At 36.7% G+C, this 18893-nt stretch overlaps 1 protein-coding gene across 1 annotated transcript in view; it reads right to left on the bottom strand.

Moving 5' to 3' along the window:
* ATRNL1 (attractin like 1) overlaps positions 1-18893 on the bottom strand; it is a 527700-nt gene that overhangs the window by 430366 nt on the left and 78441 nt on the right. Inside the window, exon 12 of the mRNA XM_083363299.1 lies at positions 8544-8662. Within this exon, the coding sequence (XP_083219425.1) occupies positions 8544-8662 (119 nt within the window). The remainder of the gene's footprint in view (positions 1-8543; positions 8663-18893) is intronic.

The following is an 18893-nucleotide window of genomic DNA, read 5'->3' as shown; positions in this document are numbered from 1 at the left end:
TCTGGACCAATTATGGAAAGCATAAAATTGTGGGCCTTGATACAAAAGAAAGAGAGAGGCTAGGGGTGGGGAGATAGAAAAAGTGGAAATTTAGCCTAGAGCCATGGCATGAAAAAGAAGAAATGGAAAGGGACAGACTAAGAGATAATGAAGTAAAGCATAATGGTTTAAAACACAAGAATATTCATGAGCAAATCTGGGTAAAAAAGGAGAAAGTGAAAGGCTTTTCTCCTCAGAGATTCTCAATCATCCAGGTCATAGTTGTCACAAAGGTGCTTTTTCCAAAAAGTAACTAGACTTTATTGGTTTCTTGTTTGAAAACATTGCAAAGCTTCTTGAATGAAAAGTAAAATGTTTTCAAACAAAAAAACCAAGAAAGTTCAGGAGTCTTTTGGGAAAAGCACCTTTGGGACTTTTCTTCCTACAGTACTCTTGTCAAATCAGATTCTGCTTACTACATAAGAGGGCAAGAGCTAGGGAGATGCAAACAAATCAGGAATGTCAATCAGCTAATTGAAAAAGAGAAGCTATTTGCTTTTCAATTGGGAGGGGGCGCAAAACATAACTTTGAAAAAGATAAATTTGAAAATTGAAATTATAAGCAAAATATGTCAGATTAGACAGAAACATATTCTCAACCCAAGGCATTACAAAAAGATAAAAACCACTGCATTCCCCAGTTAATAAGTTAATACAAAATCCAAACACTGCAGCCCAATTAAAGAAGGTGAGGGCATGGGAGTAGGAGGGGGAGGAAGTTCGGATCTGTTGTTAATCGGTCAACCGATTAAGCTGACTTTGTAATAATGCCGCTTGGGGTGTGTGTGAAAGCCCTAATAAGCAGGCATATACATAGAATGAAGGCTACTGCTAAGCTTGTAAGCCGCCCTGAGTCTTCGGAGAAGGATGGGATATAAATGGAATTAAAATAAAATTAAAAAAAACACCTCCACTATTATACTCCCCATTGGAGTCCCAGACTAACTGGCAGAGCCAGGTCTTTAGGTTGTTACGGAAGATCAGGAAAGTTGGAGCTGACCTCACTCTGAAGGACAACATGTTAGGGAGAGCAGGTGCAGTAGCATAGAAGGCCCTTCTCCTGGATCACACCAGCCAGAATAATTAAGCTGATGGGGCCTGCAGCGTGCCTCTCTGCCAGCAAGGGTCGGGCAGCCAATCCCAGTGGGATGACATTATCCCTCAAATAGCCTGGACCCATGCCATGAAGGGCTTTAAATATGATTATTAACACTTAAATTGCACCTGGAAGCAGACCGCAGTCAATGCATCTCAAGGAGCAGGAGTTTTACATGGGCCATTCTTGAGGCCCAAGAACTGACTGTGCCACTGCACTCTGCAGCAGCTGTAGCTTCCAAATGTTCTTCCAGGATGGCCCCATGTAATTGCAGTAATCCGTGACATAAATGACTGAGCGCAGGGACTCCTGATCCAGCAAACGCCAAAGTTGTGCAAAGTCTCCTTAGTTCTACTCATAGTAAATCTTTGTTTTCTTTTCAGCAAAGCAAATAGCTAAGCCGGGAACAGCCATTAAATATCATGTGAGTCCTGCAAAAAATGCAGTTGTTTTAATGGTTCAAGGGGAGTTTGGTTGTGCTTCCACACATTGCAATATACCTCCCTCACAACTTTGCGCAGCCTAGTATCAATGCTTTCAAAACATAACATAAGCTCTTTTTTTGCAATTGTATTGTTCAAATGTCAAGATTCATGTCTATGGAGATTCTCAGTCATCCAGGTCATTGGTTGTTCCAAAGGTGCCTTTTCAAAAGGCAATGGGAGTTCTTGTTTTTGCTTGAAGACATTTTTCTTCTCATCCAAGAAGATTCTTCAGTTCTGAATGATCTTCAGAACTGAAGAAGCTTCTTGGATGAGAAATGAAACGTCTTCAAGCAAAAACGAGAAGACCAGTTGCCTTCTGAAAAAGCACATTTGGCTGACAAGATTCACATATACAGAAAATATGCCATGTCTTATAATTAATTGGAATTGGTGATTAAGGCAGTTCTAATCTCCAATTTTACCTAGTATACTGGAACATGCATTCTCCTTTATAAATTAATAAAGGATAAATGTAAAGACCTCTATGTTAGAAGAGAAACAAAAGTGAGAATTGCAAGAATAAAAAAATTAAGATGCATAGGATCTAAAGAAGAATTAAAAGGCAATGACTAAGCTGAGGGCAAAAAATGATTATAGACACAGACAAAGAAACAAGGTAGCAATATTAAAAGAAATTCAGTAGCTATAACATCTATACAAAAAGGAAGAGTGGGATGTGGAGTAGCTGTGAAGAAAAAATTGTCATTGTTGCAATCTTGATAAGAGTAGCCTAATCATTTCTCTTTTCCTTCTGATTGAAAATATAATTTTCAAATTTAAATTGGGGGAAAGAATGTTAGCATGTCACCTTAATTTCTAAAATAGATGTGTATCCACTATAGAAAAAAATCCCATTATTGGCTGAAATAACAATTTTCAATAAGAAATAATGTATGCTATTCTAAGCAATTACTAAACCAAGTAGCATTTTGCTGTAGATTATAAAAAGAAAGTCTGTATTATTAAGATCAACCTAGAAATAGCTTACAAGGTTGGCTGACAAGGTAATTACAAACATGAAAATACAACAGCACATAAGTATTTATAAACAAAGTATCTGGAATGAAATCTTATAAAGGAAAACAAAATTCATCTGCAAAATATGCACAAATAAATTCTAGTAACTTTTAATACCTTTTTGCATTTAAGTTGGTTCAGTCATTATATATTATTGACAATCCTTCCTGTTATGTACATTACAATGAATTTTAATTGCAAGCACCATCTGCTATTTAATAACAGTTCTACCTAATATTCCCTGTTAACACATCATTATCATAATGTCAAATTTTTGAACAGTTTTTACTTGTTCCTGAGAATGAATCCATATGGTAGTAAACAGTCTTCAGTAAAAGTAGGAGGATGAGAGATCCCACAGTTGTTCTATTTTTGGTAGATACAATTTTCTGATTGAGAAAATCCAAAGCTTTTTAAAAATGTCTAAAAGATTTAAAAACAAACAAACAGAAAAGCCTTGCTCTTAACCTGTGTATAAAAGTACTGCTTTTATATTCAGGGTATGCATTACTTTATGTATGCATAAATGCAAAGGCAGTAATTCTTGTTTACACTAAGGTTGGAGTAGAACTAAAATAATAAACTCAAAATTGATATGACGTATCCAATTGACAGGTTTAGGAGGTGTGTATTAATTCATGCAAAGTAAGATAGAACAGTGAGCATGAATTGTATTATTTTATATTTGTATTTAACTGCTAATCACCTTGATCTATCTTTAACACAGGGAGCTAAAATAGCTGTCTAGGGACTATCAAGGAAATTGACATAAATATCTATGCTTCATTCCCACCAACAGTATTGTTCATTTCTGGAATGGCATTGAAGACAAAGTGAGCCATAGCTGAAGCTGCTGTGTGACTCTAGAATTACTTTACTGAAGTTCGTATTATGTAATAGTAATTGATATGTTTGAAACAATATTTGTTTTTCCATTCCTTCATATTCTCTATTGCCTTCCTGTTTTCTATGAGTTATCAAAAGTAATTGTTGGTGGTTTATTGCATTCATTAGTTAATTCCCTTAAGCTTTAGATGTGTATACAATGGCTCAACCTGATTATAGTGCTTCATGGTTTCTTTTGTTCGTTCCACTTTTCTAGATATTTTAAGCACTCCCCTGCTTCTTATTAATCCTACAAATGACATTTCTTCCTTCCTAGATTTCTACGAATGCCCAGATACTTATTAAAAGTTAGACTGTACGAATTCTAAGATACTTACATAACCATTCTCTCTAACAAAAGAAGTACTTTTCCCCCTCACATTTCCCCTTCTGTCAAGCCACAACTTCCTGGATCTTGGGCAAGGTTTTTATTTAGAAAGGCCGTAGCTCTTCTTCAGATTATCATGAAAGATTCTTGTGCATTGTTTCTTCATCATATCTTTTCCCCCCCTTTTTACTACCCTGTAATCCCTTTTATTGAGGTGGAGGTGGGATGACTGAATGGAGCCGAGTGTTTACTGCCGGATGCCCTTTCTGATGTCTACTTGGAGTTCACAGAAGATATTTTCTCTTTGCACCCTGATAGAGAAACATCTGTCACTGCCTAGGACCAAACACCATCATAATCAATTCTAATTCTAAGTGGCCACTAATTCCAGGTTGTAGTATTTTATCCAAATTAGAAAGGTATATTTGTCAAGTTTAAAACAAAAGTGGAGCTTAAATCATTTTGAAACGTGCCTTTTTTATGTCAGATAAGATGACAGGGCTCTCAGAAAACTATGGTGGCATATTTCATTATATACTTACATCCCAACACGGATACAAATATATGTTGTGGCATTATAATATAGTCACACAGTTTCATATCTGCCTTTCCATTCTGTCTGTGAACAGCTAATAAGGTGTCAATATTTAACTGTAGCATCTCAAAACAAAAGGATGCCTATGCGTTAATCTGAAAACAGTGAGCATCTTTATTTATTAAATATGATCCTGTAGAATTACTCAGAGAAAGGAAATAGTTCTACTGAAAAATGACCAAGTACACACGTTTTTCTAAGCTGAAATGATATTTGTGTAATGCAGTATCAGGAATCCGTACATTATTTTAGCATATACTGTAAATCAGGCCATTACAACTATAATTTATTTCAACATTATACATTTTGTGAGTGAGAAACTGACTTTTATAAATGTGTGCAGTATTAAGATATCAACCAGGCAAAGGTACTTCAGATCTGACATGGGCACCTTCTGTCATCTGCCTCTTAAAGAAGCTGTACCTTTTCCTGTGCCCACATGTTACCTGTATGGATTCAGGAAAATATGTATTTAAGTTAAGGAGATAGCAACATATATCTAAGTAGTAACCAATAGCAGAGAAGATGCCCATGCAGGATCCAAAGCACCTTTACTTTTTCAAATCCAGATATTGTATATCCTTATTGTTTCTAACCCTGCAACTAAACTATGAGCCCAGATAATTGGTAATAGAGTTTTGTTAAAAAGCACCAATTTCATCTGGTTTCACAATGTAAATATTTTATTATTACTGTGAACTGTGAACTATAACAATGCTTATGAAGAACAAAGTACTTGCATTAGCTATTGTGCACTTAGATTTCAAGAATATTTTCTTCGGCAAATCATTAATGCATCTTGATATATTACAAACTTCAGTTTCATCTTCTTAGCAAAGTTTATTCAAGCAAATAAAAGAAGGAAGGAAGGAAGGAAGGAAGGAAGGAAGGAAGGAAGGAAGGAAGGAAGGAAGGAAGGAAGGAAGGAAGGAAGGAAGTGTGTGTGTGTGTGTGTGTGTGTGTGTGTGTGTGTGTGTGTAGATCTTTGGTCATTCGGGTTTTTTCCCACGTAGAATTGGAGGTATCAGGGCAACGTTTCGACGAAATGTCATCCATCATCCTCAGGCTGGTGACTTCAGCTTCGCTCTTCTGGGAGAAGTGTGTGATAGTGGCCGTTTTTTCTTCTTTTTTCAACTGCCAGAGGGGGTGTGTTCTGTGGGTGGAGGCTTGGCTGTGTTCTGATGGGGTGGGAGTGAGTTTTGAATGGGGACTGTGTTCTGATTGGGTAGGGATACACTCCCACCCAATCAGAACACAGCTAAGCCCCCACCCAATCAGAGCACACCTCCACCCCATCAGAACACAGCCAAGCCTCCACCCACAGAACACACCCCCTCTGGCAGTTTAAAAAAGAAGAAAAAAGCAGCCACTATCACACACTTCTCCCAGAAGAACGAAGCTGAATTCACCAGCCTGAGGATGACGGATGACATTTCGTCGAAACGTTGCCCTGATACCTCCAATTCTATGTGGGGGAAAAACCCGAATGACCAAAGATCTACATACAAAAACCCGCGAAAACCTGTCCAAGAGGAATCAAACCTGTCCAAGAGCATAGAAGATGTCCATATACTGTAACTGGTTGGAATTACAAGGGTAGGAATCAAAGAAAATATGCAAAATTAGTGCAGAGGCAAAGTAAATTTGCAAGAAATCTGGTTTTACCATATTTTGTGTGAATGTGATAGATGGTAAGCTCTTAACACATTTACATTTCATTCTGTGTTTTCCACATTTTCGCATTCATGAGCAGTTTGAAATTTCAGCTTCATTGCTTTCTCAATATAGATAATATATGATATGGGAAAATTCTAAACTATAATTTCTGTTTCTTATCCAGCTGTCCTTGCTTAACAGGCCTTAAATGATATATAATATAATATTCTTGGTCTTTCCCTTTCTTCATTTCTTATCTAGATTGTTTACCTTCTCTTTTCTAAGCATAATATATGAAAAATCACATAACCTGCTATTTGGAAGATTATTTTTTTTAAAAGTATTTGTGTAAATGCAGTTTTTCCAATATTTGTGTGTTTTGAAAGATAAATAGTTATCATACCCATAAATAGTTTCATCGACTTAGAGAAATATCCACAGTGTTCTTATATATTTCTGAGACTTTGCCTTATCACGAGTAATTTTATTTTTATGTCAAAAGCACTACTGTATGCCACCGATAACACATAAGTAAAGTCCATCACTGTTGATAAGGATCTTCATGTTATTACCCCCCAAGGGAACATATATCAGGGTGGTAAGAAGTGTCTAAGGGAGGAAGATTTAAGTATACTCTCTCATTAAATTCAGGAAAATAAACAGCATAAGTATCTTCTTAAAAACATTGCTATATGCCTCTAAAATAGGGGAAAGGTCATATCAAAACAAAATACAATAATATTAACAAGAGCAAGCACTTATGAGAATATACACTATTATTGTAAGGTTAGTCCTGAATATTTAGTACTCAGGCTATTAACGTGAACAAAATATGCAGCTCCAAAATGTATCAGTTAAGGTGCTATTGTTAATCTTCAAAATTAAATATACAGACTCTTTAAAACTCTGGAGTTATATTAAATTATGCTACTTTGGCTTTCAAATTCACTGACTTTAATGTTTGAAAATTGCTGAAGGGAAGTACCAGAAAATTGCATAACAGTTCCAATCTTTTTTTTTAAAGGAAAAAGTTGATCCAGGAAACTACAGATAAATTAGTTTTTCATCAAAACCTGGGGAAATCCTGGAAAAGATATCAATCAATGGGTTTGCAAGTACTCAAAGGAAACAAGAAGATTATTATAACCCAGCCTGGGTTGTGCCAGAAAAATCTTACTTTGTGTGCATGACAAAGTAACTAGATTAGTAGACCAAGGGACTGTTTTAGATGTAATATACCTAGACCTTGACCAGGGTGTCCTTCTGAATAAAGTGAACAATGTAAGATGGATGTAGTAACAGATGGATTTGCAGTTGGTTGAACAACTATACCCAATACATGGTCCTTAATGGATCTAAATCTAAAAGGAGAGAGTTATCGGCATTGTACCTCAGGGTTCTATTGTAAGCTCAACAACTTTTTTTTTTATAAATGACAAATAAGGAAATAAAAAAGCGTTCATCAAAATGTGAAATATATTTGCAGATAACACAACTTGGAGAGATTGCCGACAGCTCAAAAAACATGACCAGAAAATAATGCAGTTCAGTGGTGAGGAATTTAGGATTCTACATTAAAGTATGACATATCAAATGTTTGGGTATAAGACGGAGGATACTTGGTTCAGCAATAGTAATTTTGTGAAAGATATGGGTGTCTTGATAGACCACATATCAGGTGTTAACTAGCATTGTGTACAAGTTGGCAAAAAGAGCCAATGAAGTCTTGGGTTGCATCAGCAGAGATATAATGTCAAAAACAGAAAAAGCAGTAGTTTCACTCTATGCAGTACTTGTTGGACTGTGCTTGCAATGTCGTGTCTCTTTTTGATTGCCACAATACAAGATGGGTTGGATTAGAAGACTTGCAAGGTCCCTTTCAGCCCCACGATTCTATTATTTCAATAGTTCTCTTTACCAGTAAATATGAATTAATTTGAGAAACATTTTAAATATATTAACTTTGAACAATTTTTCCTGATAAAGTGGTTATGGACTTCTATTTTATTCTGATAAATGTATTTTGATTATTTGACAAGCATAATTTTGTTATCTGCAAATTTGTTATCCTGCAAATTTGAGCTTAGTTTATGAAGAAGGGGAAAACAGCCAAAAGGCCTTTGTATGATGATGATTCATACTTCCCAAATGGTTAGATATGAAAAATGCTTCAGAGTACATTAAGTTATTAAATTAGTTATTTCAAGTTTAAGTGTTTTGTTTTATTGGCAAGGAAAATGGGAAAATAACTGCTGTACAAGTTTCATTATTTCTCTTTTCAATTATATTAAATACATTTGCAATTAATGTATGATGTTAATTCAGCATTGGCATCGAACTCTGATTTTAATATGACATTTACATTTGATGGCACCAAAGAGCAAGCTAATGATTACAAAGCAGAACCATTAACAAAACCACAACATAGTAATCAAGACTCACCATGCTGCAGTTACTGTTTGCAGAAATGCACTTCTTATCATCACACCACTGACAGCCATTTGTATTAGCAGTACAACTGGCACAGTCTGCATATTTGTAACATCTGTCATCTGCTACAGCTATTAGACAAATGAAAAGTGTCACAAAACATCAACATGAGAAACTGAGAATGTCATGCTTTTTAATTTGCACATCTTTAACTTTGCTATAAACAATATTTATTGTACTATTAATTGTAAGTGCAACTTTTAGTCTAAGATTAACGTTCTTTAATAAAAAGCAAGTAATATAGGTTATTTTTCATTTAAACTCAGTCATGCATATATTCTACTGGACGCTTTTCTAGATTTAGACTTACCAAACATTCCTGGAACAACAATTTTAAACAATTCATTTATATACAATTTATAAGTTTTCGTTGCTTTAGTCATGTGAAGTTTTTATTCTTTACTCATTAATTTATCAAAATAACACAGAAAATTTTAGCAACTATCCACAAAATACATTTTTAAATCTAAAAAATTAAGATCTTGTCTGTTCTATTTTATTTTATTTTATATTGGGCTATCTGTATGTTCTTATATACAGCATATACAAAGTAAACAAGAAGCCTATCATCATCTTAATGGGCATTTTTATCTCATCATATCTTTGCAGCAAATGTACTAATATGTTAAACTTACACCACCAATGTAGATTTATCAGCCAATGAAATTCCTAGTTGAATAGAGATTTATTGTACATGTCCCAAGCACAGTCCAGTGATTTTTATCAATTTATTTGCCATAGGCTTCCTTAAAAAGGTAAAGGTAAAGGTTCCCCCGCACATGCGTGCTAGTCGTTTCCAACTCCAGGGGCCGGTGCTCATCTCCGTTTCAAAGCTGAAGAGCCAGCGCTTGTCCGAGGACGTATCCGTGGTCATGTGGCCAGCATGACTAGACGCCAAAGGCGCACGGAACGCTGTTACCTTCCCACCGTAGTGGTCCCTATTTTTCTACTTGCATTTTTATGTGCTTTCGAACTGCTAGGTTGGCAGAAGCTGGGACGAGTAACAGGCACTCACTCTGTTACACAGCACTTGGGATTCGACCTGCCAAACTGTCGACCTTCTGATTACCTTCTGATTACCTTCTGATTACTAAGCCTTAATTTAACATATAGATGGATTCAGCTGACATTGTTCAGAAGGGTTTCACCATATTAGATGGCTTCATAAACATGGTGCAGAAATATTTCAAAAAGTGATAAAAGAATAACGAAAAATCATAGTTTAGAAATCACGGTTGGAGTTTTGTACAAGATGGCAATGAGATCAGATAAAATTTATGAACTTTTAGAATTATCTATAATCTTAAAGTATTGTGAGTTAAAAGAAAGGTAGTTTGATGTAGCAGTTAAGGTACCAAGCTAGAAACTGAGAGAACATAAGTTCTAATTGTGTGTTAATCCAAAACCAGTTGGATGACTCTGAGTCAGTCATTCTTTCTCAGTCCTAAGAAGGCGGCAATGGCAAATCACTTCCAAAATCTTGTCAAGAAAGCTTCTCCACACAAGTTTTATTTTTAAAAAATAAAAATTATTAATTTACTGTGATCATCTTAGTTTCTGTAAGTCTTAGAGAAAGTGATTCTGGTTAAATAAAGAATACATAAACAAGATATTGCTTTGGGTATGTATGTATGTATGTATGTATATATGTATGTATGTATGTATGTATTTATTTAAGATGACTTATATAGCTGCCTACTTGCTCACACAGACTCTAGGTAAATTGCAGATAATAAAAAATCAATTTCTAAAAAATAAAAGTAAAAAGTAAAATAATAATAAAATAAACCCTCCCCATCCTTCTCAGCGACAACACACACTCAAATCAACAAGTTAATGGGTTCCATCCCAATTTGGGATCCCCAGATCCACTGGCAAAACCACGTTTTCAGGGCCTGACGAAAAAGCATCAAAGTGGGGGCCAGTCTAATTTCTGGAGGGATAATGTTCCAGAGGGAGAGAGTCACTATGGAGAAGGCCCTTCTTCTTGGTCCCACCAGATGTACCTCCTTATAGACAGGATGCACAACAATCCTTGCCTCTAGTGGGCCAGGTAGATGTGACCGTCAAGACACAATCCCTCAGATAACCTGAAGTTATTAAACACATTGAACAAATATGTCTTTGCTGGAGACATTTATTTGTAGAATTCAGAAAAAAAAGGTTGTAGAAGCTCATGAAGATTTTAGCACCACCACAGAGTACTGCAGTGCTATCTGGAATTGGACTTTATTGTTATCTAATTTGACTGGCAATTTCAGAATACTCTTTGATATCCATAAATTCATAAATTCTGCACAAGTAAATGTTGTTAGTATTTTAAATGATTTTTTCAATTATTATTTATATAACAAAAGGATTCTGGACCCAATCAAATTATTTTTTGAAAGGAAAAAATATTCCTAAATTGTAGCATAGAAATCAGACAGGATTGCATTACTAATATTAGATGATTTCTCTGAGAAACAATTGTTAATAAAAATTGCTGAATTTTGGAAAAAATGTTGAACTGCATCCATTATATTCTGAAGTTATATATAATACAATAGTTATATATAGGTTGTTCCTTACAGTGGCATATTAATTCAGTAGTAACCATATCAGCCATGCATGCCATTTTCTATATTCAACATCATCACTTAATTTCTCTGCCAATACAAAAGAATGTTCTAATAAAAATATTTGTTTTCTTGCAGTCCATATCATACCAACATTTTTCCATAAGACATCCATCACATTTCACTTTGCATTAGTTATGTGGGCTCCTCTTTTCTTTACATAGCATTGTAAATATCCAGAGAATGAATGGCCTTGCTTTTACAAAATTTACAGTTTTAACTGTTGAGTACAACCTTGAAGTCTTATGGCATGTATTTCTCTGCAAGTACATGACAATGAAGACAATGAATGACAATATATGGAGCTGTTCTTCTATACAGACCACAGCATCTGACACTTGACATCAACTACAGCTGCTACGCCATCATTGTGTATATACTACTACAGAAATACCAAGGATTTCATGCTCCTTCATAACCGAAGTAAATGTTTCTGCTCCTGTGGTTCTGAGAGGCAGAGACTTGTAAATAAGCATATCTTCCTCCACATAAGCACAAACTTGAAACATCAGTGGAATCATCTACTTAAAAAGGAAACCTGTTATGCTCTGTTTTGTTTCATTAGTCCCTCATCACAAAAAAATGACATAACCTTTACATATCATTATCAAACAGTGGTATATATTCATTGTTTTTTTAAAAAATGACCAATCACGAATTCTTCCAGATCTTTTCTGCATGATTTAGCCAACTTTTCTCCAACAGTATAATCTTCACCTGCTTTTGCTATATGATAAATGAGTAGCTTTAAAGACACTTTTGCTGTTGCACAAGTTCTTTCATGGAATTCAGCACATTTTCTTTTGAAATACTTAGGACTTTTGTCTTTCACATTGGAATGTTTATTTCCAGATGTCCTTGTAATTTTTCTGGATTCAGATTATTGCTAGCCATCTGATTTATTCTCTTGACAGTCCACATAAAACCAATAAAGCTGTCATATTATTTGCATTTCTTATTTGAATTTAATTTCTAAGGACTTGTACAATTAAAAAAACAGCAATAGTACTGGAATGTTCAATTTTTCTGTTTTCAGCTTTTTCTGTACTGCCTGCACCAGTTTGTGGCCAATGAACGGGAAAAATATTCATAGTATATAAATATTTATTAACTCTAATCAAAAGAATAAAAATATTCATACAATAAGGGGCGTATATTTAAGATAGATATAGAAGTTTAATATTATTAAGCAAAAAAAATATGCAGGAAATTCACTGTGATGTCACTTAGAATGAGTCCATTACAAGATAACTCACTTGTACATAAACATGGCATGCACCACAAAATGTAGAAGCTATACATTAATATAATGAAGTTAAATGCATTTCTCCCATTGTGAATTATTGGCTGAAGCCTTTTAAGCATCATCTTCCATCTTCCTTTTGAAACCTGATTTTCTCATGTTTAAAAGAAGCATAGTGGCTCAATGACTTAACATGCTGGAGGGGGTCTTTGCTCTAGAAGTACGAGTCCTAGCACTGTGTGGTGGGGTTAACTTCTGTCACTTGCCTCAGGTTCTGCCATCTAGCAGTTCGAAAACATGTTATTTGAGAGTAAATAGGTGCCACTTCAGAGGGGAGACAAGCTGGCACTTTGTGTGGACAGTTAGAATCCTGCTGGCGCTGGACCTTCCCCACGGCAATTCCCTGTGAGGTGGCTTCAAGGCCCCAAATGACGCTGCAGGAAGGCCACTTGTCTTTCTTTCTGGTGCAAAGTTAGCTTGCCCCCTGTGGCACACCTTGGAAACTACATGAGCACAAACTGAACACGGCTAGCAATCTTAGGCAGCCAAACTACTACTCTGTACTAGCATTGTAGTCTCCTGGCTAATGTGTTAAAGAACACAGTCCACTATTCTGAACCAACACCTTCCTCATAAGTTAACTTCCCAAGAGGCAGTAAATGCCTCCTTAAGTAACACCAGCTGCCTGCAATTAGTGCAGGTTCGCATCCCACCAGGCTCAAGGTTGACTCAGCCTTCCATCCTTCCGAGGTAGGTAAAATGAGGACCCAGATTGTTGGGGGCAATTAAGCTGACTTTGTAATAATGCCACTTGGGGGGTGTATGAAAGCCCTAATAAGCAGGCATATACATAGAATGAAGGCTACTGCTAAGCTTGTAAGCCACCCTGAGTCTTCGGAGAAGGGCGGGATATAAATGGAATTTTTTTAAAAAATGAGTAAGTGCATGCTTAAGAAAAACATATATTTGAAAATGGTTACTATTCAAGGTGAGATATATATTAGGGATATAGTTAAGCTAATTTCATATTATTTAAACACAGCCTTCATTAGTACCAAACGTAACATCCAAATTCATTGTAATATTCTAATGGTGCATACATAATTAATATCAATTTCATCAATCTCTTTCAACTTCTTAAAAATAAAAAATTAACCCAATTCTTCTACCCATTATAGAAATTCATATGCATCAATAAAATCTAGGGCAAATAAATAGCAAATGTTTGTTGAATAAACTTCAAAAAGGTACTGTGAGATAAATAAAACTCAATTTTTAAGTCTGCAAAAATGTATAAATGGCTTCCACAGAATAATGTTGATCCCAAAATAATATATTTTAAGGGATCCAATTTATATGCCAACGTAGACATTAAATGCTATTTTAAGAATGATTTTATAATGTGACCTTCACATGAAGTAAATTGCCTTATACTAATCAGTGCAAATTTTAAAAAGTATTTATTTGTATCCTGTCTTTATTATTTATTTACAAATAATTCAGGTCCGCAAACATACAGTATCTAACACACCTTCATCTTCTAATTTTCTCCACAACAATAACCCTGTGAGGTGAGTTCGGCTCTCTTTACCTGCCAGCAAATGTGTGATATCAGTTCATTATTACTCAATTAGCCCAAAGAGAAGCCACAATCTGAGGTTTTTTCTTCTTGCAATGATTATGCTCTTTACCAAACCACCAATTGGAAATCCAAGTACAGCTGTGGATCATTTCCAGAGCGTGCATCTTCCTTTGAAAGGAGAGGGAAACCAATGCTTCCAAAACAGGGTGTTTCTCAACCACACATTTCTATTCTTATTTAAAAAGAAAATTTTCTATCTAGATATTCAGTTTATGGTCTAGCTCAGTATCACAGTTAGACAACATATAACCGCCCAGATTATTGAGAATTGATGGTAACAAAGGAAAGTTAGGGATGACTTTTCCCAAATATTTTATGCAGAGAATATGGAATCTTGTGGACAGTCACTTAAGATCGTCATCTATATGTTGAACATCAGTCTTTCACTACCATCTTTTGGCTAGTCTTAATAAGACTAACCGTTAAAAAGAGCACATTCAAAGCACAATATCACCAGACACGAAAAAGCGTAATAGTAATAATTTATTAACAAATTTTATGATAAAGAAAGCTGCCAAGAAGCTCAAAGGAATTAGCAGAGCCATATTCCCAATATCCATTTGTAAATCATTTACCAAAGCTATCAGAGTGTTTCAGTTAACATCCTGACCAAATACTTCTGGAAAAATGCCCAGATAATTAATATTATTTGCACAGATCCACCTTTTCCCAATCTCCTGTCTCAGAAACAAGTATTTGACACTGCTCCATAACTACAAAATATCCATGTCGTGTGCGGGTTGAAACCCCTGAACCAGACCCCACGCAAGTAACCGCACATCCGGAACCAAGAGTAGAGGAACCGAACGCAGCAACACCCCTCCGCCATTCTGAGAGAGCCAAGAAACCCCCAGTGTACTTAAGAGACTATGAATGGGGTACAAAGTAAATTGCAAGGGGCAACTCACCAGTTCAGGGTAAGGGTAAGGGGTGCTATGTATTAATGTTGTGTTATGGTTATGAACATTACAAAAAGGGTTATGAGGTAAAGTTGGCCGGAGCACATGGCAGCTTTTGACAGCTGTCAAAAGCTGCCGTGTGCTCCGGCCAACTTTACCTCATAACCCTTTTTGTAATGTTCATAACCATAACACAACATTAATACATAGCAGGTTTCTTCATATGGAGTGTAATTTTGCCTATACCACAAGAAAACACTGATTAACTCCTTTAACCTTGCAGCCTGTTCTGCTTTAGTTGTTCTAGTAATTTAATCAATCACAGCAACAAGCATGTAGGCCTTAAAGTCTTCACACATCCTAACCACATTCTCAAGATTCAGTCATAATAGAACAAATATTTGAGGGGACTACAAATATTAAAAAATATATGTCTTTGACTTATCAAAAGAATTCCTAGTATAAAATAAATGTTAAAATGAGTCCTAAAGCAGGGCTTTTAAACCAGTGGTACGGGTACCACCTGTGGTACATTGGCACCTGTCAGGTGGTATGTGACCATCCTAGAAAAGTGGTAACAGGGGAGGGGAATGAGCTGAACTGGTGGCAGCACCGCACAAGCTTGAGCGAGAGATGGCTGGAGCTGCAGGGCTGTCAGGGCTCAGCAGAAGCGCCAGGATCAGTGCTTCTTCGGGGCTGTCAGGGCTCAGTGGAAGCGCCAGGATCAGCGCCAGGCTCCAGCTGGAGCTCGGCACTGATCCTGGCGCTTCTGAGCCCAGAAGAAGCACCGATCAGCTGGAATGTTGCAGCATCTCCAGGGTCACAGTGTCCCAGGGTCATGTGAAGTGACCAAAACCTGCTGCAACCACCCAGCAGATGGGGGAAATAAAACCAAACACCCCCCACCCCACCTGCCAATGCTCAACAGAAATGCTCACAATGAAAACCTCGGACAGGAGGAAGAGCGCCACCAGGTGGGCAGGCAGGTGTCTTCCTCGGCTGTGGCTTCGGGGGCACTTTTTTCAGTGCCATTGTAACTTCAAACAGTCACTAAGTGAACTGTTATAAGTCAAGGACTACCTGTACTGCATCACTGTTTTCCTTTTTTTTTTGGTCATCAAGTTTTTGACACCTTGCTAGGCGACTGGTGATACTCACGATGTTGCCATATCCAAAAAGTGGTACAATGGGTGAAAAGGTTGAAAAGCCCTGTGCTAAAGCATTCATCAAGACATGTCAATTCATGTCCAGCACTGTTCAAGCTGAAATGGAAGCAATCATTTCAATTGTTTACCAAAGGAAATGATACAGCCAGTCATGAAATAACAAAAGGTTGCTGCATCTTCATTAATCTAAATATAATTTAAAATCAACTGTCTTTACCTCCTGTATTAGTCATGCATCTTATTTACTCCTAACTACTATTACTTGATTCTTAAGTGCTGCTGATGATTTCCATATTGCTGATTGCAAATGATATTGCTGTTTGCCTATTATATGTGGCTGGAGCACTGCTTATTACTGATCTACTTAGTTGAGGCAGCTTCAGGAATCTATAATAGCAATAGCACTTAGATGTATTAGAGCACCACAGTTTTTACATGCTGTCTGAGAGGTTTACATTGTCAGCCTATTGCCTCCAATAACCAACCTTGGAAGAATGGAAGTCTGAGTCAACCTTGAGCTGGTCAGGATTGAACTCCTGGCTGTGGGTTGGCCTGCACTACTACATTCTAACCACTGCGTCACCATAGCATAAGGTTACTGAAGAAGCAACAGAGGAACTAACAGAAGTTCTGGAAGAAGGAAAGATACTTGTTATTCATCAGAGAAGATAGAAACAGAGAAAACTGTTATTGTGACCTGTAATATATGTGCCTAATTTTATTTTGTTTTTGTTCCCTGAGCATAATAAGAATGCTGCATATTGTACAAATATAGAGGCAAAGCTATAGGGAAGATGGGAAATCCTTGAATAGGCACAGAAAATGCTTGTTGAGAGATTAGTACCAAGAAGCATCTTGGAAAATGGAAGAAAGTGAAATAGAGGAAATGGAAAGACAGAAAAAGTTACATGCCTAAGCTCATCAAGATGTTTTACTCTCTGGACCAGACATGTCAAATTCGCGATGTCACGTGACATCGCGCAATGTATCAGGACTGTTTTGCCATTGCTGGCAATGGGGTGGGCGTGGCTTCTGTGTGATGCATATGGCCCGTGAGACGGCAGTTTGACACTTCTGCTCTTGACCTTCAGAATAGATTCCAAGGTTTCATTACTGGTAAAGTTTCTAGACCCTTGGATGAAAAAGAGCTTCCACAAGCCTCATTAATGAGATAGAAAATTCTACAGGGATCTGCAAAGGGATGGATTCCTGTCTCTATTCTGTAGGGAAAGAAATGCGAGGTGGTAGTAACACGAAGCTTCCTACTGAAAGGACCAAAGCAGTAAACTGTTATCCAGGCTGTCAAGAAACTGCTGCCTTCTTGTGGCACAAATTCAGGATGTGATAAGATAAAAAGATTCTTTAAGCCCACTGATAAAATATCCTTTCTACTGAGACACATGGGTACGAAGGACCCAGCCAAATAGAACCTTGAAAATGGTAAAAAGTGTTATGATGAAAAGTAATGTTAATCTGAACTTTCCTTATTGTATTTGATAAAAGGAAGCCTGGAAATAGTTCCTGGTGCCACAATTCTGCAATTGGTAATTCATTCACTGAGCACCTCTTTGAATGTCTTTCACACTGCAAGCCTTGGTCAGGAAGGCCAACTCATTACATCTTGCAATCAGAAATGAACTGTATTCAAAGCACTGAGAGAGCCTTTGAGAATTATGACTTTCCCCAGAAGCAGAGGAAATCTTTACCTTTGATCTGAGAGCACTCAAGAACATTCTAGAAGCAGAGCTGGGATCGTGAACTTTGAAATAAAAGAAGAAGCAGTATAAATTGCCACATGTATTTGCATCAATTGTCAAAGAGATGAACTCTATACATTCTTTGTACCTAAACTCGCCAATCATTTCTAAATAATGGTCATCATTCCTTTTTAAGATTTCCAAAACTTATAACATCATACAACATGCTTACTAACAAATTTCCTATTTCTCTTTTCTATTGGAGTTACTGTGGTGGAAACACCAGGTAGAATAGAAGGGCTGGAATAGAAGACAGAGTAAAGAGGAGGTGTAATTTGGAGTTGCTCCATGGGAAGAAGAGGCAAAGCTATAATCTTAAAGCCTTTATCTGCCAGTTCCCAAGCAAATGTAATTAAACTGGAAAGATTCTTGTAAATATGTGATCAACAATAAAGACACCACATTGGCCTACTCATGAATTTGCTCTGGTTCCTTGCACCTAACATTAATCAGGGAACAAGCAAAAACCTTTATGACATCTTTGAAAGATTTCTGTAAGTATTTTTACAAACATTATATCAAGTATGTTCAGGAAAAAATCAGAATGATGATGATTCTGTCTTATAAATGTGCTGACTGGAGAGTTTATTTTATTTATTTAATTATTATTGGGACTTATATGCCCCCCTATCTCCCAAAGGACTCAGGGCGGCTAACAACAATAAAATACAACAATACAAAAGTTAAAAAGAATTAAATTAACAGCCCCAATAGAATAAATTAAAATTGTAGTTAAAATTAAAAAAACATTTTAAAATCCCTGTTGTCAGTCCAGGTCAGCCTGATGGAAAAGAAGTGTTTTAAGGCCACGATGAAAGGACCGGAGATCCGGGGCCATCCGGAGCTCAAGGGGAAGTTGGTTCCATAAAGCTGGCGATCCCACACAGAAGGCCCTCCCCCTGGGGGTCGCCAGCCGACATTGTCTAGCCGATGGCACCCTGAGAAGGCCCTCTCTGTGTGAGCGTACTGAGCGATGG

Source organism: Vipera ursinii (genome assembly GCF_947247035.1).
Source record: "Vipera ursinii genome assembly, chromosome: 5".
NCBI classification, from domain to species: Eukaryota; Metazoa; Chordata; class Lepidosauria; order Squamata; family Viperidae; genus Vipera; species Vipera ursinii.
Note: the sequence above shows the minus strand (reverse complement) of the source record. Positions and strands in the feature narration are given on the sequence as shown.